This window comes from Strix uralensis, chromosome 3 (assembly GCF_047716275.1).
Source record: "Strix uralensis isolate ZFMK-TIS-50842 chromosome 3, bStrUra1, whole genome shotgun sequence".
Lineage (NCBI taxonomy): Eukaryota > Metazoa > Chordata > Aves > Strigiformes > Strigidae > Strix > Strix uralensis.
Genome location: NC_133974.1, coordinates 8,284,308 through 8,310,458, shown reverse-complemented (window position 1 = coordinate 8,310,458; position 26,151 = coordinate 8,284,308). Strand labels below are relative to the sequence as shown.

The 26,151-nt window shown below is 44.0% G+C and overlaps 4 protein-coding genes across 10 annotated transcripts in view; 1 reads left to right on the top strand and 3 right to left on the bottom strand.

Moving 5' to 3' along the window:
* Positions 1–3,407: 3,407 nt before the first annotated feature.
* SF3B6 (splicing factor 3b subunit 6) lies at positions 3,408–8,502 on the bottom strand. Its single transcript, XM_074861462.1, has 4 exons — positions 8,353–8,502; positions 7,905–8,023; positions 5,407–5,545; positions 3,408–4,908 (listed from the first exon to the last, which is right to left on the bottom strand). Exons 1-4 carry the CDS (start codon positions 8,380–8,382, stop codon positions 4,819–4,821), a joined length of 378 nt encoding a protein of 125 aa, XP_074717563.1. The 5' UTR covers positions 8,383–8,502; the 3' UTR covers positions 3,408–4,818.
* A 1,386-nt stretch (positions 8,503–9,888) lies between these two features.
* TP53I3 (tumor protein p53 inducible protein 3) lies at positions 9,889–16,061 on the bottom strand. The gene is made up of 7 exons (XM_074861453.1): positions 15,954–16,061; positions 14,919–15,119; positions 14,198–14,340; positions 13,251–13,518; positions 11,807–12,019; positions 11,019–11,215; positions 9,889–10,245 (listed from the first exon to the last, which is right to left on the bottom strand). Exons 3-7 carry the CDS (start codon positions 14,333–14,335, stop codon positions 10,057–10,059), a joined length of 1,005 nt encoding a protein of 334 aa, XP_074717554.1. The 5' UTR covers positions 14,336–14,340; positions 14,919–15,119; positions 15,954–16,061; the 3' UTR covers positions 9,889–10,056.
* FAM228B (family with sequence similarity 228 member B) overlaps positions 15,215–26,151 on the top strand; it is a 25,329-nt gene continuing 14,392 nt past the window's right edge. For 4 of the 7 annotated variants that reach the window (XM_074861459.1, XM_074861460.1, XM_074861455.1 and 1 more), the window contains exons 1-2: positions 24,086–24,205; positions 25,543–25,645. Coding sequence is in view for 1 of the 7 variants with exons in the window: in XM_074861461.1 (XP_074717562.1) it covers positions 15,318–15,338; positions 25,543–25,645 (124 nt within the window). In the remaining 6 variants the exon portion in view is untranslated. Of the gene's footprint in view, positions 15,339–23,768; positions 23,797–24,085; positions 24,220–25,542; positions 25,646–26,151 lie in introns of those variants that run through there. The other 3 variants (XM_074861461.1, XM_074861458.1, XM_074861456.1) reach the window with 3 other exon arrangements.
* On the bottom strand, positions 17,160–23,655 carry PFN4 (profilin family member 4). The gene is given in 6 exon segments (XM_074863505.1): positions 17,160–17,563; positions 20,253–20,358; positions 21,782–21,810; positions 21,813–21,844; positions 21,846–21,916; positions 23,539–23,655. Coding segments are annotated over 6 exon segments (384 nt in total). The 3' UTR covers positions 17,160–17,534.

Sequence of the window (26,151 nt, the reverse complement as noted above, 5' to 3'; positions counted from 1 at the left end):
CGCTGAGCTCCTGGCACTCGAGACTGAGCAGGATGTATTTCATTTGATGGTTATACGAGTTCACGAAAGGCTGGTTCCTCCCCAGGGAACAGAAGGATGTGTAGAGTCATTCACCTGGTTTTAGGAGCAGGATCTGATCAGCGAAGCTGCTTCTTTGCTGTTATTTTGCTTTGCCTAAACTTGATTTTTCCCCTCTGCTGTATTAGAAAAGAGCATCACTGGGTCAGGATGTTATTTTTGTTTAACTTGACTATAAACTCTTTGCATAGCTTTCAACTAATGGATTTTTTGATGGAAGGATTCCAGGCAGGTGGTGAGCTATTTCCTTGTGTGAATGTGTGCAAGAACACACCTAGAGTGAGCAGACAGACCGCAAAGCTACACAGGTATCTCCAGGTGATAACTCCTGGAGCTGAGAGAGAGAAGGAGCACAGAAAAGCAAGACTGGCAATCTGGCAGTGACTACAGCTCACGCTCTTCTTTCTCTAGAAAATAAATTTTTGTTTGTTAATTAATAAGCCCGTAAAACCCATCACTTACTGTTATTCACCAAGGGTTGGTGGAATAAATGTTTTTCTTGCTCCCCTCTCTGTAAAGAAATGAAAAGCCTTTCAGGACCCTTTTTTTGGTGGAAATCTGGGATCACTGCAGCAGCAAAGTTACACATCCACGTTTCCCTAATAGTTCTTTGGTTTAGGACAAGCTAAATTCCTGTTAATAAATAGGGAATTAGACCTGCTGGGGTGCCCACTAGCCATTTGGTGCCCACTAGCTCTCCCAAATTCTTTTAAAAGGTCTTGGTCTCCTTTGGCACTGCCCCGGCCTCTGCCGCTGGTCTTGATTTCAGCAGTGGGTTACAGATGGCAGGCTGGGTTGCAGCAGTGGCAGATGTGTGAGCTCCTATAGATGACTTGGCTAAATGTAACAGCCCCATTGCGCCTGTCAAACACCGGCTGATTCAGCACATTGGTCTAAAGCTGCTCCTGCCAATGGCCCTGTTTAAGTTAGCTGCTCATTAAAAAAAAAAAAGAAAAAACAACATAAAGGACCTGGTTTGGGGCCTTTCTTGAATGCCTCAAAAGCAAACAGTGGTGCAAAGGAGTGGCTCAGCATACCTGGGACGGCCACGTGCTCCCCATCGTCTCTCGGTCCTGCCGTTGGCAAGGTTCTGCTGCGTCTAAAGCAATGGGTAGGGCATCGCTCTGCCCTTCCACTTCTGCCGCGTTTCTTACCAGGGGAAAACGTGTTCCTGCTGAGCTTTAAGAGCTGATTATATTCAGTCTTATCGTCTGTATCTGCAGAGCTGCTGTGCACTTTCCTTTTGCCCTCAGCAGTACAACCCAGCCATTACCGAGTCTGTAAAATCCTTATTACAGCTGGGTGATGGAGCTCTCTTCCCTCATCACCCTTTCTCTGCAGAGACCTTTGTTGGAAGCAGAGATTATTACATTTTTCATGCCAATTTCATTAAAAAAAAAAATCTGAAAGGAAAACTAATTGTGCTTTGTGATACTTAGGGAAATTAAGTCTTCAAGGAAATGTAATCTTCAGCTCTTTATTTGACTGCAAATGCGTTAATTTATTTAATTGTATCATCGATCAACACAGTACATATAATTATTAACACTATATAATGGATTGGAAAAAATTTACTGTCATTGCCTGTGTAATCAGATATGCTCTTGTTACTAATTTCTGAACAGCATCTATGGAAAAAAATGATCTTCCAGGCTTAATTTCATGCCCTACTTCCTGAAAAATTAAATGGGAAGTGAGCACACACAAAAACCAGCACGGATGCAGAGTACAAGGCTGGTAACATCTGCCTTATTTGCTGCCCCCTCTGCCATTCATATAACTAAACTCATTTCCCTGTCCTTTGATATTACATTTCAAACAAAATCTTGAGCAGACCTCATCAAAACAATCCTCTGGGCATTCGATTTCCATTCCCTCTGTCTTGCAGGTACAAATTATTATTTCATTTTACATGTGCAGGGACATTCAAAGCCCCGAACAGGCACTAGAAGAAAAAGTATGAAATGGAATATTTAATGAAAGGCAGCAGCTGAGCTCTCAGAGAAATCAAAAGCTGCTGATCTTGAGGATTCATTGAAGGAATTTTTATTAATCTTATTACCCTAAAGAATTGCTTTTTATATATGTTTTTCAAACAGCATCAAATCTTCATCAAAACAGACACTGCAGTGCAAGCACCATGCTCTCTGGTATTGACAGAAGCAATGTGGTATTTGCATATGATTTTAAACAAGGCTGGCAGCATGTGGCACCACTATTAGCATTTTGATATTTTATTATCAGTATTTATTATTATTTATTAGAAGCGTAAATCCAGCTCAGTAACAAGCACCTCCAGTTCCTGTTACAGCAAGGGGCCTTCTAAATGCCCAGCACATGGTGTAAACAGGCCCAGTTATCCTACTGTTTGGCACGTGTGTGTATGTGTGTACATGGTGCATATGTGTGTGTATATATATATACACACACACACCTAAAAAGCTACATAGTTCACACAAAAAGTTCACACAGAAGCAAGGCCTCCAATAGCATTTCATTCACTTAAACATTTTTAAGGCAAGCTGGTTTTTGCCTTAGGTTTGTATTAATCTGATGGGCAAGACTTGAAAACCAAGCTGGCACTGGAGGAGTAACTGCTCACCTAAGGAGGACGACAACAGATCACAGCTGCTTTGCATTTAATGTACGTGCATCACAGCTGCACCCGACAGAAGCGGCACAGGGCTGGGCAAGTGGGAAAGCAGTGACATCGCGGCAGAGCTTTACGTGTCTGTAGTCCAGAGACAACCCCAGCTGTTCTCAAGCTCCAAGTCTCCCTTGCGCTGTGGCCTGCAAGGCTTCTTGCTGAAAAAGCAGCATCAGTTTTACGGGAAGGACAGAGGTGTGGAAAAGCCACAGCATAAGGGCAAGACTTTTCACTGCACGTCCCAGCTGCCCGTCTGCAGCAGAACAGGCAGCCCCGTCCCCAGGGTGCTCCCCGGTCAGGCACAAGGTGGGATTTCAGGCACCCACCCAAAGCTGAAAATGGCACCCAAGCCGTGTCAGCTGCCTCCTCCCTGCTGCTCTGGGGTGAAACAGCCAGTTGGGAGCGTCACCACCACCCTTCGTGCTCCTCCCAGCTGAGAAACAACACGCACAGCACATGGCAACTCCTCTGCTCGACGCTGGTACCCACAGCCAGGCATCTTTCCCCACCACTCACGGGCTGACCACACGTCAACATTCACATACATACGGGGACGGATGCTCTACAAATTCTTACCTGTATCACAAACACGCAGGTGACGAATTACTTCCTTTCTAACAGGAAAGGCTACATGCAGAAACATAGCATAAAACAAGCCTGGATGAAAAAAAAGCAAAACAACGTAGACACACTTATTTTTTTACTAAACAGACAGAAGAACAGCATGGTTAAGTGACAGATTTCAATAAAAATCTAAGGATAAGGAGATGGATACATTGCTTTATAACAGTATAATGCACTGAAAAAATTTAAATTACAAATCCTCAAGCAAAGTATGTTTGCATCTGCTCACGTTCTGCACTGGCTGGAAGTTGTCTGGTCAGGGAGTTAAACATCACATCCAAGAAAATAAATCCTCCCGAGGCAGGAGGAGAACTACCAATGTTCACACAACTTCCAGGTGGTTCAGAGCAGAGGCAGAAGTTAATTCTTTTCCAGTTCCAAAGTATACTGGTTATGCATACTCTGTATCACACTAATTTTTATTCATAGGACTGAGTGCTGAAAAAGAGTCAAATTTTTCCTCCACTAGATGCTACATCTAACAATTTATGCACATGAAATATATTACAGTTCAAACACACCGAGTAAAAAACAATCGCACTACATGTATTTAAAATTACTGCCATCATCTACCATCTCATTTTGGTTGGGTGTTCTCCACTTAACATTAAAACATGTGAAGTGTATTCCTGTCACTCCTACTAACCTCAGTACAAACCAGGTACACGCAATAAAGATCTTGCACGCCACTGTCAGCCCTGCAGCAACACACTATTAGAGCAAGATTATTTTACTGCAGCTTACCAGTTTTGTCTGAATCACTGGAAACAAGATACTCTGACTGAAGTCACCTAAGCAGTTAGGCTATTCATTTTCTAGTTTGTAAAAGAAACTGTGTTATAAAGATGGATTTGGGCTTGGTTTCTAGCAAGCAGCAGCCTGATGATCATGTGATGGAGTCAGGCTCCTTCAAACATTCCCAGAGGGAGAAAGGCATAGTAATTTGTGCACAATATTCAGGTGTGATGAAGTATCAAACCATACTTCCTTTTTTTTTTTAAATAGCACAAAAATCCCTGTGGCAGGGAGACTAGTTGTAACACTCCATTTTCAGAGAGTAGCAAGTGAAGTTTACCTCTGTGTAGGCAGCTGGTACAGAGCCCCCTGAGCTCTATGGGTTAACTGGCTGCCACGCTTAAAATCCACCCTGGAGACTGGGCAGAACTTCACGAGGTGCGAAACACTCAACCTGCTCGGTCTGATCCTGGAAGGTCCCACTAGAAACAGGGCTGCAGTCGTGCAGCATTTACCAGGTCACCCTTACAACACAGAGAAGCCATGTGCATTTAGGGGATTTAATCTTAAAGCAAATCTTGCAATGTTTTACATTTAATTCTAATGTGAAGATCTAAAGATTCAAATTACAGCTTATCAAATTTTTTTAAAAAGTTATACTTCATTGAGAATTTCTATGTTTAGTTCAAGAACTCAATGGCAGGGCTTGAAAACAGTCTTCCAAAAAGATCAGTTTATTTTGGTGGGTCTGTATTAATTCCGTATTTTTCCTTGAGAAGCTTAAGCTGTTCCTCTTTCTTCTTTGTGTCCATCTTTTGGAATGCCTGTAATTAGCAGAATAAAAGATGTGAGAAGAAAAATATAACCTCATCTGATGACATGTTATTTCCCAGTTGCTGCAACCAATGTCACTATGAACTACATCAACATCACACACAAACAGCGTCGCTTAGTCCTTGACCTCAGAGAATGCCACAGGATCCTGGGGACTGTCAGTAACAGGTGGAACATCACAACCCAGAGGCTTTTTACCTGTAAAAAAGATCTCACATCCTGTTGCAACTGTGCAGTTTTAGGGCCCCTGCTTCCTCTTCTCCAATGTACACTCACCAGAAACATCTTTTTTACACCCTTCATCCAAAGGCACTTTTTTTTTTGCACCCAAGTCACCAAGTAAAGATGCTAACAATTTATCCAATCCACTCCCTCTACCAGTTTGCATTTATTTCTTAAAAATATCCAAGCAACTGTCTTTTCAAACAATTTGGGGAAAGGCTAGTTATGTTCACAGGTAACTTAAAAAAAACCCCAAGTGTACGTACCCTGTTTGCATTATAGTACAAAACAACGAGGTATCTGTTGCACACGTTGAATCCCGACAGGTGATCACAAGCATTTTTGGCATCAAAGATGTCTTCATAGACCACATAGGCTGTTCCTCTAGTTTCAGGAGTGTTTCCACTGCAGAGCAAGATCAGTTTTAATGTTAAACAAAATGAATGGGAAATAGTTCTATTAGTCTTTAGCAGTGACAGGTTAGATTAACTAATGCAACCTCACTAAAAAACAACTTATTTTTTTTCTAGATATTAAGATACATTCCTGCTTTCCACACCAATCTCCAGTTACAGTTCAGAGTCAGAGATGACAGGAAAATGTGACAGAGGCGTGTGCTGTATTAAGGGAAATTCACCTCTCCACAACAACTATCAGAAGCTGTTGCTGTCAGGGGTTGTCCTATTTCTGGAAATACTTTAGGTTTTTATTATGGTGATTAGCTTGCTTTATTTAATAGTACAAGATCAGGCTGTCAGTTAATGGCTGTCTGGATCAGATGTCTCCCTAGGACAGACTACAGCTCTTGGCACATCACAAAGTCAATTTAGAGAGTCAAACCAGTCCCACTGGTACAAGACCACTTCAGACACCCAACCATCACCTACCGGACTGTCAATTCAATTTCCTTTGCCTGGGGGACAGGAGACATGTCTGGGCACATAACGCTAACTAGCCCAGAGAGACTGCAGAGTTCATAAAGACAAAAGATCAGGTAGTTATAGCAAACTTAATAACCAGAACTGTCTCTAAAGTGCTTGCTTCTTAGAAGAGAACGCCTGAGGACAAATGATATTACATGTATCCACACCGGGATGCGTACAAAAATGAAGAGGAGTGGGATAAGAACTCCACAAAGCACAAAAGGAATTACAAAGGGAGTTCCACATTATGCCTTGTCTCATGATGTCAGGTTTTCTGTGGAAAACAACGCGGCTTAGTAGTGGGGAGGCTGCCCGCGGCTCTCTGTCGGACACATACACCAGCACACTGCTCTGATGGAAAGCTCCCGACAAGCCTTAATTCTTTGTGTCCCACTGTCACGCTGTTCCAACCTACATGTTTCCAGAAACCTTAAATATTAAGTCTCCTTTATGCTTATTAGTGAAGAATTCCACCTATTTAGCCAAGCAGTAAGTTTATGCTGCCCCTTGTTCCTTTAGCCACTTCCCCAGTCACTTTTGTTGCCCCTCCCTGGTCAAAAGGGATCTCACTAGCTACACATTCCAACACAGCATCAGCAGTACGTCACCCCCGTCCTTGTTTGTTTACTGAAGGCAATTCTATACGTAAAACTCACTTTATTCTATACACTGAACAATCATTTTTAATCACTATGGCTCTGGAATGAGCACTTCTATTTGGGGTGGTAAAGTTCAGTCTGTTTAACTGTTTACATATTTACGTTCTGCATAGTCAAAACAATCAAACATATTGTGGATTAATTACCCACCCCAGTCTCAGAGCTTGGGGAAATGGAGAGTGATATAAATGACAAGGATACATTCTGCTCTGTTCTGATCAGCAACCTAGTCAAGAACTCAGAGATGCTGCAGGTTATTTTGCCACCATCCGGATAAAAGCAGTACAAAAAACCCCGTATCAAATATAACCTACATTTCATTTCTATTTGTACATCTATTGAAACGTGACTTACAATGTTTTCTTTTACGTATTAAACATCAAGTTTTGTTTCCTCCCCCTCCCCTTCCTAAATAGTTTTCCTCAGAAGAGGAAAAAAAATCCTTTTGTACGAGTGTCATACTCCAGCCAGCCTTACTATGGTTCTCAAATGCTCTTCCCAAATTCCAGCTTCAGCCAACTCTTTCCCCTAGAAACTTAGCAAAACATAACACTAACCAGATAAAGTTATGATTTAATCCACAACAATCAGACAGCACTGAAAATAACAAGGAGTATCAGAGCTCGGTTCTTCAATATTTGAAATAACTAAAGAGAAGAACCTCTGACTTGCTGTAGCCACGTATAACCTCAATGCATTTTAAAACAAAATTACAGTCAGATCACCATTATCCAGACTGTGTGGCTCGGGAACAAGCTGTATCCAACGGACAGGGAATTGTTTCTAGTATTTGTTTCTACTCAACAGGTCCAGCTGCAATAGTAACATCTCTATTTTCCCATTAGTTAAGTATCTAATACTCATTAAATATGAAAACTGCTTGTATTCAAGCTGTATTTAAGCTTTACTTAAGAAAGTAAGTCTCTCATATTTTTGCCAACTTACTTAAGTTCACATCAAGTTTTTTCACCCTACCTACCAGCAATGTTATTTTCTAAGGAATTCACAGTTAGAGAAATATCACCACATCCCCCTTTGGCACAGAGGGATACTGCTAAAGTGCATTTAACTCTTTCAGCTGTGAAATCCAGTTTCTACCTTCTGCAATAGATTACTGACATACAACAGATATATTAAAGCACATAAAAACCTTAACTTTTCAAAGAAAACGAAAATACTTACACTCTGATTTGTCGAATAGGCCCGTATTTCCCAAAAATATCATACATTTCCTCCGCTGTGATTTTATATGGCAGGTTCCTAATATACAGGATCCGATTCACTTCTGGAGGCAGCCGAATCTGATGCAGAAACAACATACGGCGTTAGACCTAGAGCACTCACTTCAAACCTTAAAAGCAGCAGCCTACGTGCTAAATCTTGGGGCTAACATCACTGAAAGAATCCGCCTGCTTCGCTGGTCCTTTTCTAACCCTCCACACCTACAGACTTGAAGAGTTTCTGCCAGTCAAGAGGCCTGCCTGGAGGAGGACGGGCTCCCTCGGCCGGGGACGCGGAAGGCACCCAGACCGGGCGGGAAGGCCTGTTCTCAGCTCCGGGCCCGGGGACCCCTCCTCAGCGCCCCGGAGGGCTGAGGCGGGCCAGGAAGGGGGCAGGGGAGAGCACTCACGTTGGCTCGCTTCGCCGCTTGCATCGCCATGGCGGCGGTCCGAGGAAGGGGGCTGCCGCCTGGGAGAGAAACACCTGCAAGGAACGCAGCGCGCCACTCGCCGCAGCGGAGGCCTCGGACGCTATCCCGGCATGCACCGCGCCGGAAGCGCCCTCCCACCTGCCTCCACGCCCCCTCCCGGAAGGTGGGCAACGTGACCTGCGTGGCCACGCCCCCGGTCCCCATCGCCCCGGCCCCGGCCCCGCCTCCCGCCCCGCCCCGCCGCCTCAGCCCAGGGGCGCGGGCGCCATCCCCGGCAGGCGGGCGCAGCGTGGAGGTTCACAGAATCACAGAATCATCGAGGTTGGAAAAAACCTTGAAGATCATCCAGTCCGACCATTAACCTCACACTGACCGTTCCCAACTACACCAGATCCCTCAGTGCTATGTCGACCCGACTCTTAAACCCCTCCAGGGATGGGGACTCCCCCCCTGCCCTGGGCAGCACATTCCAATGCCCAACCACCCCTTCTGGAAAGAAATGCTTCCTAATATCCAGTCTAACCCTGCCCTGGCACAACTTGAGGGCATTCCCTCTCGTCCTATCGCTTATTGGTTAAAGAGACTCATCCCCAGCTCTCTGTAACCTCCTTTCAGACAGCTGTAGAGGGCGATGAGGTCTCCCCTCAGACTCCTCCAGACTAAACCCCCCCAGTTCCCTCAGCCGCTCCTCATACGACATGTGCTCCAGACCCTGCACCAGCTTCGTTGCCCTTCTCTGGACACACTCGAGTCATTCCATGTCCTTTTTGTAGTGAGGGGCCCAAAACTGAACACAGTCATCGAGGTGTGGCCTCACCAGTGCCGAGTACAGGGGCAAGATCCCTTCCCTGTCCCTGCTGGCCACGTTATTTCTGATACAAGCCAGGATGCCATTGGCCTTCTTGGCCACCTGGGCACACTGCTGGCTCATGTTCAGCCGGCTGTCAATCAACACCCCCAGGTCCCTCTCTGACTGGCAGCTCTCCAGCCACTGCTCCCCAAGCCTGTAGCGCTGCTGGGGGTTGTTGTGACCCAAGTGCAGCACCCGGCATTTGGCCTTATTGAAACTCCTACAGTTGGCCTTAGCCCATCGCTCCAGCCTGTCCAGGTCTCTCTGCAGAGCCTCCCTACCCTCGAGCAGATCAACACTCCCACCCAACTTGGTGTCATCTGCAAACTTACTGAGGGTGCACTCAATCCCCTCGTCTAGATCATCAACAAAGATGTTAAACAGGAGTGGCCCCAAAACTGAGCCCTGGGGGACACCACTCATGACCAGCTGCCAACTGGATTTACCTCCGTTCACCACCACTCTTTGGGCCCGGCCATCCAGCCAGGTTCCTGTCAGGGGAGATGGCCCGGGCCGCAGCCGGTGATGATGGCAGGTGAGCAGGCTCTGGAGAGCAGGAGGCAAGGGAACTCGGAGCCGAGACTGGCCATCCGTGCCTGGCAGGCTGCTCTCCGCTGAGAAGTGCTCACTGGCATTTTGTTTACTTACTCAAGACGCGGTTGCCACAGCTGCAATGTGGACCTTTTTATTAAGTGCGTCCTGTAAGGTGTTGCTTTACCCCTCCTTTTTGCCATCCTCCCACAATAAATCATCACAGATTTGAAGCAGATCTCTGCTTGTCAAACACCCGTAACAATTTTGTCCCCGAAACAACTACAGCAGTAGGCCTTTCTTTAAGATGAAGCAGGCATTTTGATGACAATTTTGCCAATATTCTTGTTTTCTTCCATGAGCCTGTGTGCCTCTGCAATCTCGTGCAGAGGGTAAATGCTGTCAACAACTGGTTGGAGATGAGGGGAGGTTCCTCCAGAAAAATATGGCAGCACGTCTTCTGTGAAAGCTTTCACCAGCCGTTCCTTATACTACAGAAAAAAATGAAAGCACTTTGAAGATATTTCCAATCATTTTTGTTCATAGAGGTATCTCTTTAAGCACAGCTACAAAATGTACACAGTTCTCGGGGAGACTTGACATTTGCGTAGTGAGACAGACATGTAAACATCTCACAGGTAAATTACAAACAAGAAAACTTTTAGATTAATTATATTTTAATTCAATTAAATTCTCCAAGCAAGTGGTGTAAGCTCAGTGCAGAGCCATTTAAACTCAAACTGATAAAATTCTTGAGAACAATTAGACCATGGACAGAATCTATCTTAGGGCTCTGCACTGCTGTCTTTTACTGTAGTATCTGAGAATTTTCCACATGATTTTTACAGGGTAATTTCTGGGCATCCAAATAGCCTCAGTCTCTACTTTGAAAAATGATTTAATATAGGTTTTTCCCTTCCCCCTCCTCCAGCCCCAACTTGATCAAGTTGCCTGATCACTTGAGCTTTGTTTATCCTTAGGCCAAATCTTTAGATTATGGTACTCATGAAGTATGTTAAGAAGTCTTGGGTATCATTCCTCTGATTCAGTATTTGTAAAAGGGAGGGATTTGATAAAAATAGAAAAGGTATATTATAACTTAATTTTGCAATGTTTTCCAAAGTACGTAGTAACAGTTCATGGTGGTGTTTTTTTGGTAATGATGTGTTAGATTCAGCTTTAACACTGATATCAAAAGAAAACTCTCAAAACTGTCATCGATTTTAAGGTCAAGCTGTATACCCTGTTGATAGCCATTACTTGCCTCCTTGTCTCGTGATCGTAATAGACTTGTATGGATGCTCGCTCTCTTGGAAAGCAGCCTTGCAAACAAATCTCCATGTACTTCACCTCCACTCAGTAGTCCATAAATAATCCACCGGCCATCCGTACTCAGACAGTTGAGATTCTTCTCCCAGTATGAGCCACCAACACAATCTAAAATAATATCTACTCCAGAACCTCAAGTAGAAACAGAAAAGATTTCAGCAATGAGCTGCATTAAAGGTAGGAGAATTTCAGGGAAAACTAAAATCTTCTTTATAGGTACAGAATCAATCCTGCAATTCCTATTTAAATCTTCCTACTGGAATTAGGAACTGGCACAGCTTGTAAGAAATTCTAGAATCAGGCACAAAAAAAAAAAGAACCATAGATATCCAGATGCAGACTTTGTCATAAATCATCCCAAATGCTTAGAAAAGCTAAATTTTTCTAACAGACAACTAAATTTTGTTTCCATATCCAAACACAAAGACAAGTATGAGGATTAGGTCCCACAGTTCCTTGTGGAGGCAACAATAGCACAGGCACAATATTTATGCCCCAAATGAACACAAAGCCAAAGAGAGTCCATGCAGAAATGAGCACAATTACACTAAAGAAAGATACATTCTTGGGCTGAATAGTATGTTAGGTTGTACTAATGGGGTCATTACTGTCTGCTCCTTCACCGACTGAGGTGACAGTTGGAATGGAGTGTATGCGCACTTACGTTAGGAGGTACGCACTCCTCCTCAGCTGTAACCATGTCTTTCACATAGAGGTTCTTACCTTGGGTGAATGTCAAGACCTTTTCACTAAAATCTTCATTCTTGTAGTTGAACCCCGCAGCTGCTCCAGTGTTTGCTGTTGCTTTCAGTTTCTCTTGAGTTCCTGCTGTCACGATGGGAATAGCTTTTGCCAGTCTTACCAACTGAATGGCTGCCATGCCAACTCCGCTAGCTCCAGCGTGGATCAACACTCTCTCGCCCTTCTGTACTTTACCTGAAGGAGGACGTAAGGGGAAAGTTCACCTTTTTGGCTTCACCTTTGGATTAAAACATGATCAGGTGGAAAACACTGAAGAGGAAGCTGAAAGAGATGCCCTTGAGTGGGATTTGTTTACATCTTCGTATCCTTCATAAAAGAAACAAAGCCAGCACTAACACAACTCGCAGTGTACCGACAGGACTCCATTTTACTGACTTCAGTGGAATGGCTTTAGCTTGGCCTTGTCCAGTTCTGGGCATCTGTGAACAAGCTGTCTAGGTGAGTGCAGTCAGCCTTTTTATACCAGAACTGTCCACTGCCACCGACAGAAAACAGACTCAGAGGATGTTAATACTGAGAAATCACATCACTCAACAACGAAGTTGAGTTACCCCGAAGTGCTGGGTAGAAAGGCAGACCAGTTCTAACTTTCATTTTACTATCTACCGGTTGCCCTAACACATTTGTTTGTGTTCCACTGATTGCTGCTGGAAGTGAGGCACCGAGTACGTGGTCCTATTTGACCACAGGCCTCCAGGACGCAAAACTGCTCGAAGCGAGTCTGCATTTTGGGTAGTCAGGAAAGTTACTTGTTTGTAACTCCTGTTCTTTAGTGGAGCTTCTAGGTGCTACTGCTGAAAACAGGATATTTGAAGAATAGAAGAAGGATATTTGTCAACTGAGCAAAACCCTGGCAAGTGTTACTGTTAGTGCCTCTGTAGCACGTTTTCAAAATGAAGAGTGTGTGCTTACATCTGTTTTAAATCAGCTCAGAGCAGATTTTACCTACAATTAATGTCTCTGTGAAACAAGGTACAAGATGTTGTCTACTGTAGATCCACAGGCAATTAGTGAGAAAGTACATGATATGGTCATGCTTGCAGTGAAGTCAAATCTTTAGAAGTAGGATGCATTTTCAGTTGTTTGGAGAACATGTAAGTTATTTCAGGGTTTAGGCTTAATGGAAATTGCCATTCAATCTGAGAAATACAGACAAAAAGAAAAACTGACCATCTTTCCATATCCTTCCTTGTAAATATGCAATCAGCAGAGTAAGTTGTGACTGGGGAGATGTGGTCAAGGTTTCAGGATTTGGGTCTGGCATACTGGACTCTGACCCGTGTGAATGGAGCGACAGAGTTCTTCAAAGGCAAACAGCATTCAGATGGAGGCAACAAAGAGGATTTCATAACAGAAAGGAAGACGAGCTGTTTTGGTGGGACAGATTTGCAAATACACTTCTCACCTACAAAATGCAGCAGCTGAAAGGCTGTTAACCAGGCTTCGGGAATGGCTGCAGCCTGAATAAAAGTCATATCATGCGGAATTGGCATCAGGTAGCCTTCAGGTACTGTAACGTATTCTGCCTGGCCACCTCCGGAGAGCAGAGCCATCACTGCATCGCCAGTCTTCCACCGGCCCTTGCAGCCAGGTCCGAGCCCAGCCACACTTCCAGCTGCTTCTAAGCCTAAAATATCACTTGCTCCTTTGGGGGGAGGGTACTTCCCTCTCCTCTAAAACAAAAGAAAAGAGAGGGCAAGGAAGGAAAAGCCAGACATCAATGAGTGTAATGACCTGTGATATTTTACTCACATGCCTCCAACCTGAATTCCTATTTATTTAACCGTGATTTTGCACTGTGCAAATGTTCCAGTAATTTGAGGATCTTCTATCCTCTGGCAACACGTCTTGTTTCCAAAGTATGTTTTATTCTTAAAACTCTGTGTGCAAATAGGTTCTTGCGAGTCCCCTTTGTCTATGCCAATCCATGCTGGGGAGGTATTATGGTCCCCAGTTGCAGAGCGTGGCTTTCAGCTCAAATTAAAGCAGCTCAGATTTAACAATCTGAATGTGATTTCCCCACGCTGGAACTGAGCCAGTAGAGCATTTCATGTTCATATCAAATGCCCAGAGAATGGTCTAAGCATCTAGAAAGACTGGAGCTCCAGTTTTACATCTTTTCTTGAAAGGCAGCTGCCTTTTTTTGCCACCCCAACATTGCAGTGACCCAGGTAAAAACATTTATCTGCTGAATCAACAGATATCTCTTTCAGCCCTGTGAACTCTCCCATCCCAATGCTCACCAGGTCCAAGCTCTTTTAACTCTTCAGATTTGTCAAGACTTCAGGTAGGGGCTTGAAAATTTGATATAGTTGTCACATGCATAAATCTGCTTCACATATATATATATACCTGGAGTAAATCAGCCCTATTAAGAGCACTGGCAGAGACCTTCACAAGAACTTCTCCTTCTCCTGGATGTGGTTTCTCCACTTCTTTCACATAGAGATTTCCTGGGCCTCCTGGGCAATCAAAATAGGCTGCCAACATTTTCTCTGGAAAACCGAAAAACCCGGCATGAATGCAGGCACACTTATGCACAGCTGGAAAATCTCAGTATCAGCAACCACAGCTCCACACTCCACTCTGCAGATGGACAATGCAAATTGTGACACAGTTCGAAGGCAGAAGAGGGGAGAGCTGCCAGAGAAAGCTGAGTTATAATGCAATGAAATATATTAATAATGGGATACAACATACTGTTGCAAAAGCCATTTCACAAACCATGAAGATCACCTTGCATCAAGTCACAGGACTTAACCCTGCATAAAGCCTCCCACGGTAAAAAGTAGCATGCAATGAAAATAAAATCCTTTGCTGTGGACTTCCTGCATGATTAGGGCCCCAGTGCTCAACTGACTAAATGACACAGACCCTTAAAATAGTAGACATACATGGGATTTTAAAACTCTCAGCAGAAAGAGCCTTAATTTGACACATCTAACATCACCTAAGTGCTGTCTTACGATTCAGCCCACAGACGACAACTTGAAGATACACAAAGGCACAGCAGTGGGTTAGTACGTACAAAAGGTAACAAATGATTTTTAAAATTCTTATTTATTTCCCTTGCCTCAGCAGGTGATTCCTGTGTGCCCGATGTGCTCTGGTGGAGGGTCCTGCTGTTGCAGGAGTCTTTCAAGTAACTCCTCAGACACGGTTCCTGGGTTCCTCAGTTTTGGCACCAGCAGTTGTTGAGATGGGCTGAGATGCCAAGCCTCCTCCCGCCTGGCAAAATCAAATCTGGAGCAGTCTTCCCTCTGCCCCCTGGGTGCTGGGTGGAAGGAGATGAGAAGAAGAGAGAATCACAACGGGAACAACTGTATTACTTCCCGAGAGTTAGTACTATACTGAATACAGTATATGGCTGCCGCCCAAGGACGTGCGCAGGGTGGGCTGCAAGCCAGAGCCTCTTCAGGTAAACAGCATTGTGTGACAGACCACCACACCCTCGGTAAAAATCTCTTGCATTATGGTATCTGCACACAAAAAGGTAAGTACATACTTTAATATTTGTTGTAAGACTGCAAATGTGGAATGTTAAACACCTTGAAACCCCAGGAATGTAAATCCCCACGGGGTGGTGCTCTATGGCTATTCTACCGTGAACAAACACTTTCAATTATTCATATAAAGTGTAACTTAAAGGCTTTTCTTTCAGAGGCTGGCTATTTGTTGTTTTCAGCAGAACTATTTAATCCAGTCCCACAAAATCTGTATGTATTAGCACAAAAATTTAATGAGAAGCCCACCAGATACCACCCCACAACAGATGCTTCTGCTCTCTTAACTGTGTCCGAACTGAGTCAATTAAAAATAAGATGTGAAAGAAGCTTTTGTCCTTCTTCTAACACAGTCCACTAACCTGCATTTTTATAAATGCTTGTATTTGTTGCTAGAACAGACCCACAAAGATTAAAAATTATATATATATATATAGTGAGGATCTGACTGCCTACGTTGCTTACAAATGCACAGAAAATGGCAGGAACTGAAAACCAAGTTTCCAACCAAGTGCAACAACTTCAAACTGTCAGATCTGCCAGCAGTGGCCCAAAACAACGATTTAAAGAAGTTACGCGGTTCCCGAGCACAATTTGTGACTCACCTTTTTCCTGTAAAGAAGGGAGGGCGTTCTCCACACCAGGAATGCACCCGGGCTGTCCTCGGGAGCAGAGTCTGACCCCAGTTCCTCCTTTCCCAGCTCTGCCCTTGCTGTCAGCCATTCCCCAGCAAGTCAAGGGGTGGAACAGGACGAGATTGTGTTTTACTTCAGAGACACAGACGCGAGCAGAGTCAGAAATATTAGAACATCTCAACAGTGTTTCTACCCACGGACCTGGTTTATTCCACGGGTTGAGGTAGAAATCTACTTTTGCCTTTGGCACTGAGGTGGAGATGTGCCGCTCCCCCCGTAACGCAGGGAGGTTTGGTGCAATGCTTTGGCTGTGCCGGTCGCTGGATGTGTGCGTTATTTGTGTGTTCCCAGGCAGAACACTGAACTGATGGTTTGATTTCTGAACTCTGAGTAATGCAGACCGGATTTACTTAAATTGCATTAAGGGCACGTGAGCTGTGACAGTCCTTGTGCTATATATCCACCTGAGGAGGCTTTATAGTGCTCTTGTTCCTGTAAGACTGCAGTGTTCAAAGTTTACTGGGTCATGTCTTTCAGCTCCATGCATTTCCACCTGATGTTTTAGCTGCCTGATCACAGCTCTTCCCTGAGCTTTGCTGTTTCCCCCAGAAGAAGGATCAGATCATGCCTTTCTCTGTGTCCTAAGGGAATAAAACTGACACTCCAGTATATTTAAAAATGATAGATCATACGTCTGTCCATGTGTGCAATTCTTCTGTGGATTTTTGTCCTGTGGATTTTGAGATTTTTTGATTCAGGCTTTTAAACTCTTCTTTGAAACTAAACTAATTTAGAATCAAATCTAGCTAAAAATTCTTTTGTTCTCATGTGACTCCAAGAGCTAGTAATTTATTTGTTTCTTCAGATGAAAAGATCCTGAAGCCTGGTCTTCTGGAGACGGCTCTTCAACTGGTGACAAGGCAGAGCCTCTGCTGTCCCCTGTACAGTAATGGCTCCACTCAAATGTGGATTCTTTGATGTCTTATAGTACACACAGTCTGATTCAAGCCTGGTGGTGATGTTGTCCCTCCTCCCAGAACTTTGCAATCCACCACAGTCTAAAATAACTTTCTACAGCGATCACTTACAATGCAAATTGACATGTTAAAAATGTGTTTTATTTGTAATATTGAAAGATGTACAGGAGAATCTGAAATCTGTTAATGTAACAATTTCCTTCATCCCTTGGGTCTGTGATGCTATGCTTTAATGTTATGAGAGAAGTTTCTTTGTTTAGGGAGATTAATAATTTTCTTACCTGGAAACAGGCTAAAAGACAACGTTACAAGCATTAAGCAGAACATCTTAAACCAAATCTTGAAGACATTACTTTCAATTCATCTCAGAAACTTAGATGATAGAAGCATAGGGTAGTCCTCTTACGAGCAGTGAGCCCTCAAGTGTTCTTGAAAAAACAGAAGGAAACTCAGCAGCTGGAATGTTGTAAAGCAGTAGTTTCTGGTTTAAACTGGATAATTCTTCAAAATTCTAGACTTTATTTCCTTGTGAGCAGTCCTTCTGAGGTTGATGAAGTTCAAGTTTTCTGCTGATTCAGCTACCTTTCTCTCTAAAGTAGTCCGCTATAATAACACAAGGGAGAAAAAAGTCAACAATTATAAAAATCATATACAGAATTACTTTAAGATGCTTTTTTTAAGTTCAAATCCGCCTCACACTTTACTGTATTTGAAAGAAGACAACTGTATTTCTAGCTGAAAATTAAAAATACTAATAGCTACATTCATGAGGTATTACCCTTTTTAAAGAATAAACAGTGAACGCTTTAAATCATTTTCAGAAATCTCCCATAACATTTGAAGCAAAGCTACTTTGTTTTCTTTTTTACAAAGAAATTATCCAGAACAGCAAGCATAAACCCAGAAAGTACACATTGTCAAAACCACTGCAGATCTGGCCCTGGTAACACTTAGATCTTAGACTTTACTCAGGAACAGTGGCCAGTTATGGACAATGTGACTATCTGCAAGACCAAATAACTTGTGTGCAAACTGTTAGAGGATTTTGCAAGTATTAGCATTTTTTGCAGTCTCCCAACTTTACTCTTTCTGCCTTCCTCCCATGGCAGCAAAGAAGCTAGAATCAACTGTGATATGGCTCCTGAATGTATTACTGAGCCAGCTGAACAGATGTGGGGCTAAATATAAATAACACAATGACACCTTTTGGATCTGCATGAGTTCTACTTGTAGTACTGGAGAAAATGACTAGGACAGAGCTAGTCTGAAGTTAGCTTAAAATATAAGGCCCAGTTCTTAGATTAAGTGAGTCTCATTAATGCCACTCTAGATGGAAACAGTCCTTTGAAAACACTCCATACCTGGAAGGACCATTCTGATTTGGTAGTAATTCATACCCATTCTGACCCAGTGATTAAAAACTCCTATTGATGCTCTCAGTAGACTTAATCCAGTGGACGTCCTTGAGGTTACTGCTTGAAGCTGTTTGTCCTTACCTTATGCCAAATGTTACCAGGATGGGAAATCTCTCTGTTCCTCAGTTCATAACCCAGCATATAAATGTCCCCCAAAATTCATATAATTTGAAGTTAATGTGCTGGCCATACATGTCGGTGACAAAGACCTATACCTAATTAATCTCTAACGGATCCATCACAGCTGCTAAATATGACAGGGATGAGGCAGAATCATGTCTGGAGCACAAGAAGGTCAAGGCTCTCTAGGCAGTGCAGTGCTGGTATAGTGGTTTTGTGCTCAACCTGCTATGAGACGCTGACAAAAACAATGGCCAAGAACAATAGAAAGCAGAACATAACATAAAGCAGCCTGAGGTTGCTCTGGTAGCTGAGGCTGAATGAACATAGGAAAGATCCAAAAAACACAGGCAATCCACTTCCCTCTTCTCCTGGTCTGTCTGGAGTCAGATGCGTTTTGGTTAAACAAAGTGAAGTGTGAACTGGAGAGGCTGCAGTGGAGGCCAGTCGCTGCCAGCCTGGCACCAAGCACAGACCCACCAGCCAAGAACCAGGCTTCTGAGGGTCCAGCAGGCAAGTTTGTTTTAAAACCTGCTTTATAGCCTCTAAAAATCCTGTCCTTAAGCTAGTTCTTTGAATTGTAGAAGCCTTTTGAAAAAGGTCTGATGAAAAATTTGTTACTGAGAGTCTTATAGCTCATTCCGGCTGAAACAGTTTATGCCCTAAAACACAAATTGCATTCCACTTACTTTTAGGCATCTAAATAAGGAACAAAAGCTAAGAGCACAGTGGGTCTACAATTTCCTTCATTTTCAGTCAAAGGAGATGGGCATATCCATAGACTGATTCTTACTGCTCTACAAAATATTCCTTAGAAATACCCTTGAAATTCCTTAGAATTACCCCATGAAAATCAAGGCTATTCTGGGAATCTCCTCTTGTGTGTTTTATCCATTTGGATGATGCAATAAAATGATTGTATCCTTGATATGGAGTCAGCCATATATTATGTCAATAAGATGTGTAACTGTTATTTATCTCCTGGACCAAGGACAATGAAGAGTGGCTAATCCTCGCCAGGACCTCACACAAAGGGAAATCAGGATTCTGCAGCTGGTCTGCAAAGGGCTGGGTTTTGCAATATTCCCTAATGGGGAACAAAGAGATGTTATCACTAAGTCTTTAAAACACTGAGCCCAAGAGAGAGGAATTTAAGAGGACTCACACAAACAAAACCTGAGCAGGAGAGGGAAGGAAATGGGCACTTTTGATAGAGAAGACACACCTTTGTTACTGTGAGACAAGGAAACTGGCTTCACATGTCTCAAGATCCACATGTAGGAAAAGAGACTCCAGCTTTTTTCTAGAGATTAGGCTTTCTAGAGAAAGTCTGAAACTCTTAGAGAGTTCATGTGTCATTGAAGAAGTGGACTGTAAAAGAGAGTATCAAAGCTGATGCTCTACAAAAGTTTGCTTAAGACCTCAGTATTAGGCATATGAGGTCAAGAAAATGTGACTGTCAGGTCCCATTTTGTGAAAGGGTAACTAATAGAAAATGCGTGCCAGAACAGCCAAGGAAAGAGAGAGTTCTGCAGCCTGTTCACACCCATAGAGCTTTGGCGCATGTGTACCTAGCACAGTGGGATAAGATGTCAGGAGAGGGTTTAGCCGTGGAGCAATAACCCATGTCTGTATTCAGTTTCACAGGTTTTCAGGATTTGGTAGTTCATCAGATTAATTTCTGAAGGTGTTTGCAAGGTGGAACTAATCAATGAGATGCCAGCAGGCAGGCACACAGATACAGGCATTTCTCTTACCTAGTGTCTCCACAGCTTCCATACACACACTGGGATACATGCCCACTCTGTAAGTAGCAACCAAGATGAAAGCCTTTGTCTTCACAACTATTAAGCCTCCATCTGCCTAGATAAGATGGAAAATTGGTATAAAGTTACAAGGTTCTGAAAAAATAGAGGTATACATATTGCCTTACAATTTGGGCCAATTACAGGCATTTTCTTCGCCAATCTACCTGTTTTCTTTGGGAAGAAAAGGCAAATACTGTCTCAAAGTCTAAGCCAGGATGCAGACAGTGACAGTGCATGTTCTGAAGACTGCTGACTATTAAAGCAAGTCAGTCAAATGCTTTATTATATTGCCTATTCTCACTTCCATTGATTAATATATTATTGCACAGCATTTTGAAGAGGTGTTATCCTAGTGCTCAGCGTCACATGCAAAAGCATTGATAAATGCAAATAAAACATGATAGCTTGCCCAGTGTTTTATGAACCCTGCCTCCCAAACTCTGCCTCACTCATTTGTAATAAGGAATGGAAAAAGACATTGCAAGTACTGCATTTTTCTGAAACAGGATCCAAATTTAAAAGCTGATCAGCCTGTTCTGTGAGTTGCTTAGCTCAGGATGGATTTACTGGGGAGGGGAAGAATTAAGAAGACCCCAGTAACAATCAGTTGGATGCATTTACTTCAGATTGTGTGACTTGGCAGTAGTAACAAAATTCTGCCATCCTGAGCATGGCTGCATGCAGCTGTGTCCTCTCTCTCTGTTTCTGAATTTCATAGGTGAATTACTGAGGCCAGAGTCCCACAAGGCAAGTAAGCTGTCAAACAAGGTCCTGCTCACCCATGTCTGTCCTCTCCCCCCACCCAGCTACCTGCTCCTGCTACCTTCTCCTACTACCTGATTAATTAATTAATAAGGCAAGAAACCAACCCAGCAAAAAAATGAAGTGATAGTTTTTTCTCAGCTCAGAGGAATGAACTGATTGAACGGAGAACATGACAAGCCCTGCAGCTGGTGTTAGGGAAAGTTAAACTTCTATTGTACACCCAACACTTTTTTGTATTCTGCACCAATTTCATTCCACACCTGCTGGGAAGGTGATATGGAGAGAAGGAAAGAATGAAAGAAAGAAGGAAAGAAGGAAAGAAAGAAGGAAAGAAGGAAGGAAGGAAGGAAGGAAGGAAAGAAAGAAAGAAAGAGAAAGAAAGAGAGAAAGAAAGAGAGAAAGAGAGAAAGAGAGAAAGAGAGAAAGAGAGAAAGAGAGAAAGAGAGAAAGAAAGAAAGAGAGAAAGAGAGAAAGAGAGAAAGAGAGAAAGAGAGAAAGAGAGAAAGAGAGAAAGAGAGAAAGAGAGAAAGAAAGAAAGAAAGAAAGAAAGAAAGAAAGAAAGAAAGAAAGAAAGAAAGAAAGAAAGAAAGAAAGAAAGAAAAGCATGTGAAGGTTTTCTGCTTGTGTTACGGTATTCACGCAACCAGGCAGGGAGGGAAGGAAGTAAGAAGTCTCCAGATTTCTCAGGACGGCCACAGCTCCTGTCAACGTACATTTTGAACATAGATGGAATGCTCATCCCACGGACACATTTATAGTACTTCTCCTTGAGGTAGTCTTCCCCTTCTAACTTGTAATAAGTTCTTGTAGAAAGCATAGATAAGGATTAAAGCGTTCTCTGGTGGTACCTATGTTAACAAAACACAGTGTTATGGACCAAAAATGCACCTCTTTGCAATAATGAACAGCTTTCCACCCTCCCACTGTCCTTGATAGTTCACTTAAAATTATTATGTAAAATAAAGAAAAAACAATCTGCCTGGATTTGAAACTAGACCAAGTTTCTGTACAGTCCACTATATTTTCAACGCCTCATTTGAAACAATCTGCTTAGTCTGTGATTACTATCTGTGTAGTCCCATTACTCAGTGACACTTCCCTAGGTAGCCAGCGCACCCTGTGACGACCAGATGCTTCTGTGAAAGGCAATATAGGTAGGATGCAGCCTTCCCTGAGCTTCAGCAGAGCCCACCAAAGGATGCCAATTTCAAATATTCTTAGTCTTCAACGGGGAAGTACAACTTTTAGCAAGTCCAGACCAGATCATCACACCTCAGTGGAGCAGTCTACACAGGTCACAAATCTATTCATGTCAGTGAGCTCTTGGGCTCAGTGCATGTGTAATTGGGTCACTGGTTTGGCAGATTTGTATTCAGCTGGTTGGCTGAGATGATCCAATGATCCCTTCTGGTCTGGAATTCTTTCAAGTCAGTGGAGCTGGTGATAATTTACACCAGCTGAGGACTTTACTCTGGACCTCAGCATGTAATCTGCCTTGCTGAAGAGCCTCCAGGCTGGCATCTCTAAAAGCTGTGCTTTATATTAAAGATCATTTACATATAAAAGACAATGTCACTATTACCTGATGACTTCCTCTGCTGAGAATCTGTCCCCAGGGATGGGGCTATCTTAACAAGAGCTTCATCTTCTGAACACATTCTTCTGAGCATGCCAAGGGTAGCAATAGGTACCCCTGGAAAAACTGCCTGGAAGCGTTTGTGAGCTGGTATCATGGGGATTAGGAGAGGATATGGTACCTTCCAGCGACATTAGGACGACTGTGGTGTGGGGAGCATTTTTGAACTCCCAGAGAGTCCACGGATTGTGTCAGGGAGTGCGTATTAGTTTTGCCGTATAATATGACCAGAAGTGCTGTTATTCTGCAGTTTGTCATCTGATGGACAATGAAAACAGATAAGCTACATCTATACCAGCAAATTTAAGGTGCCAGGGAGGAGTTCTCAGTACTGTCAGAACAGCACAGGTAGAGTTTTGGCCTGGGCCAGCAAGCACTTTCCCAAACAATTCTGAGGCACAATTTGCAAAATTAGAATGGCCCAGGACTGCTCCCCATAGGCACCCTGGTACAGCCACTCTGCTTGGGGTTATAGTGTGGGCACGGGTCACTCCACACCAGCAGATCTCACTGCCAGAGAATGCACGTACATACATCTTGCTTTACTGGTAGAATCATTGAGCACAAAGTGGTTAAAAAGGACCCCTTGAAAATGCCAGTTAAATGGCATCTTCCTTCCAAAGATCACAGATGTGAAATTAGCAATCATCCTCACAAGTCAGCCTCTCAGTGCAGCAGCTAGGCTGTACCCCTGTAACTCGGTCTCTGAGGTTGAAAGAAGCAAGTGTATTTAGTAGAGCGCTGTGCTCCCTGCCACCATCGCTACTTTGTGCTCTAGATTCCTGGAGTTTCTACCTCTGCTGTCACTTCCTAGGACACTATTTGATCTCTTACATTAAAGCCAAAGGTTGATGCACAGACTTGTCTTTCCATTATGTCGATGATAGCTGCGTTTTCCACATGCTTTGTTCTGGTAAGACTGTCATTTAGCAAAGCCTGCAGCTGGTTCATTTTCCTTCTCTTCTGTAAAAAGAAATAGATGTATAAATGTTCATTCCCCTTCCCTTTTATATTTGAAACCAGGTCTTCCTCCTTATGGAATTCAGAGTTTCAGCAGAAGTAATGCTCACCCAGGCGCAGCCTTTCTGATTGGTGGGAAGATCTACCCACGACGGCCGGGTCCGGGGGAGGGTGCCCAGGTTCGGGTTGCCATGGCAGCGACGGACGCTGGGCGGCCTGGCGCGGAGGGATCCGCCGTGCCTCTGCCCCGTCGCGCCTCGCCTCGCCTCTGCCCGGGGCGGCCGCCAGTGGGTGCTGGCCCTGCAGCTGGGGAGCCAGATCGCTGTCCCCACGGGTGGCCCTTCCTCTTCCCGAGAGGCTGGGGGTGAGGGAGGAGTGACTATTTCCTCCGGCGGAAGGGCACGAAGGGGCGGTGTGAGAAGCTGTCGGAGGGCCGCCGCCGTGTTGCCCACAGTTGGGCTTTGTCATTTGGCGCGGCGGTGGCTCTCACCGCAGATACTTCCCGCCTCCCCTGTGGCCTCCCGGAGCCTCGCTGGAGCCGGTGAGGGGACCTCGGTACGGGGGTGTGGCGGCGGGGGGAGCGCGGGGTTCTGCTGCCTGCCCCCCGCCTGCCCTCGGGCCTGTGGGGCCCGCCTCAGGGCTGGGCAGGCTGCGGGGCAGGCTGAGCCCCTGCGGCTCTGAGGGCGCCCAGCCTTTTCCTCTCACCGGTGTTGCCCCTATAGCTGCCTCTGAGGTGGAGGGAGGGGCCAGGCCTGTGAGCCCTCTGGACGCGTCCCCGTTATCTGTTAGCTTAGCATGCACAACCCGTTAGGTTCTGTTCATAGAGCTGCCCTGTTTGTCCGAGAGGCTGGTTCTCTCCTCGTGCTCTGTCTTTGCACCTGAGGGAATCGGAGGGGACCAAGCCACCAGTAAAAGCAGCCAGCTGTGCTTGCAAAGCGTGGCATCCCTGTATGCTGAGGAGACGGTGATATGTGAAGGCTTTTGTCAGAAAGGGGCTTTTGAGAGGACTGAGGCATGTGTGAGGATACTTTTTGTCACAGAAAACATGAAAAATCTGTCTTCTCAAAGCTGCTGTAAAGACTCGTGTTTGGGCAGAGACTGTGAATTTTAGCAGATGGGTGTTTGGGGGAGAACATTCTGCTTTACTGAACAAGAATTGCGAAGCAAGAGAAACCTGTCTTTAAAAAAAATTGCTGATATAAATCTATACTGCTGACAGCAAAGTAGGATGCAGGTATATCTAGCAAGCAATTTTAGGCAGGTTAGTCTCAGGTTTGCTCATAACGTCCTAATACAGAACAGCCAGCCGGCTCATGGGGTTTAGCATTTGCGCACACAGCTGTTAGATTAACTTCAAATCTTGTTATATCTGCTCAGACTTTGGAAATCCTTCACTGTGTTTCTGTCCCAACACATGATTAAACTTTTAGTTTTAAGACCTGCAAAACAAATGGTGTCTCATGTAAGTGGGCCTGCCTTTCCCAGCCACAGAGAGTTGGCATCGCATAGCAAGAGCCAAACAAAACAGAAGGAGAAAGGATTAAGATTCAGTGGCAGCTTTAGTTATTAATATTGGGGGAAAAAATCTGCAGCTAGAGACTTTACCACATGTGATTTCTTTAAGGCAGATTGCTGCAGCAGGCAGATTTTCTATGTTTGCTCTGTTTTGTCTCTCCTGGGGTCCCAATCCTCTGTGATAAGAGCAAACATCTCCTTTGCTTTGTGCTCACAGAAAAGCTCAGTCTTTCTTTTTAAGACAGATGGAGTCTTAGTACTAGTTACTGAAAACACATGGAAAGGAGGCTAGTGGGGGTGTTTGTTTTTTGTAAACTTAGAATCTATAAAAATACGTATTTTCCTAATCTTAATCTTGACCAGGGATTTACAGCATCTGTATCTCAGACGAACAAAACTGCTTTGAGTGGAAGGAAATCTGCAAAAGATGGCCTGAAGCGCAACCTCGTGGCACTGCTGCAGCTAGGTAGGATATATTGCTCATAGGAAAGTGTGTTGAAATGCCAAGTTTGTAGCACCTCCAGTATCTGGATGTTTTTCAGTCCTCACTGTTTGCCTGTTTATATCAGAAATTAGTTCACTGCTAATCAGGGTGCACTTGCTGTTCTTTATCCATGTCAGTAATATAGTGCACAGCCTCCTCTAATCAGTAATTGCAGGATGAAGAATAACCAGTGAGAATCCTTCCCCTGCTCCTCAGAGAGCACGAGGTCGGATATGCTTCACAGCATTCCCTGGAGCTTAGTAGACTGTCTTGGGCTGTCTGGAAAAAGGGGAAATCGTTTTCAGAGCAGAGAGCTTCTCACAGGGAATACCAGCCTCCATGGCAAGCACAACGCTGCAGAAACCACGGGGCACACGTACACAAAAAAAATCTTCATTTCCAGATGGAGAAAGGCAGGGTACCTGCTTTCCAAATCAGGTAGTAGTGTCCTAATTGTAAGCCGCTATTTTACGCTGCATCTTTTGTCT

What these genes read in the sequence shown, in the direction of transcription:
- SF3B6 (XM_074861462.1), bottom strand. Translation starts at nt 8,382, where the DNA reads ATGGCGATGCAAGCGGCGAAGCGAGCCAAC. An exon ending in CCTATTCGACAAATCAGAGT is followed by an intron (nt 5,546 to 7,904) that starts GTAAGTATTTTC and finishes CTTGCTCTGCAG; the next exon opens with TGGAAACACTCCTGAAACTA. An exon ending in TGTACTATAATGCAAACAGG is followed by an intron (nt 4,909 to 5,406) that starts GTACGTACACTT and finishes TGCTAATTACAG; the next exon opens with GCATTCCAAAAGATGGACAC.
- TP53I3 (XM_074861453.1), bottom strand. Translation starts at nt 14,335, where the DNA reads ATGTTGGCAGCCTATTTTGATTGCCCAGGAGGCCCAGGAAATCTCTAT. An exon ending in TCAGCTGCTGCATTTTGTAG is followed by an intron (nt 12,020 to 13,250) that starts GTGAGAAGTGTA and finishes GTCCTCCTTCAG; the next exon opens with GTAAAGTACAGAAGGGCGAG. An exon ending in TACGATCACGAGACAAGGAG is followed by an intron (nt 10,246 to 11,018) that starts GCAAGTAATGGC and finishes TTTTTTCTGTAG; the next exon opens with TATAAGGAACGGCTGGTGAA.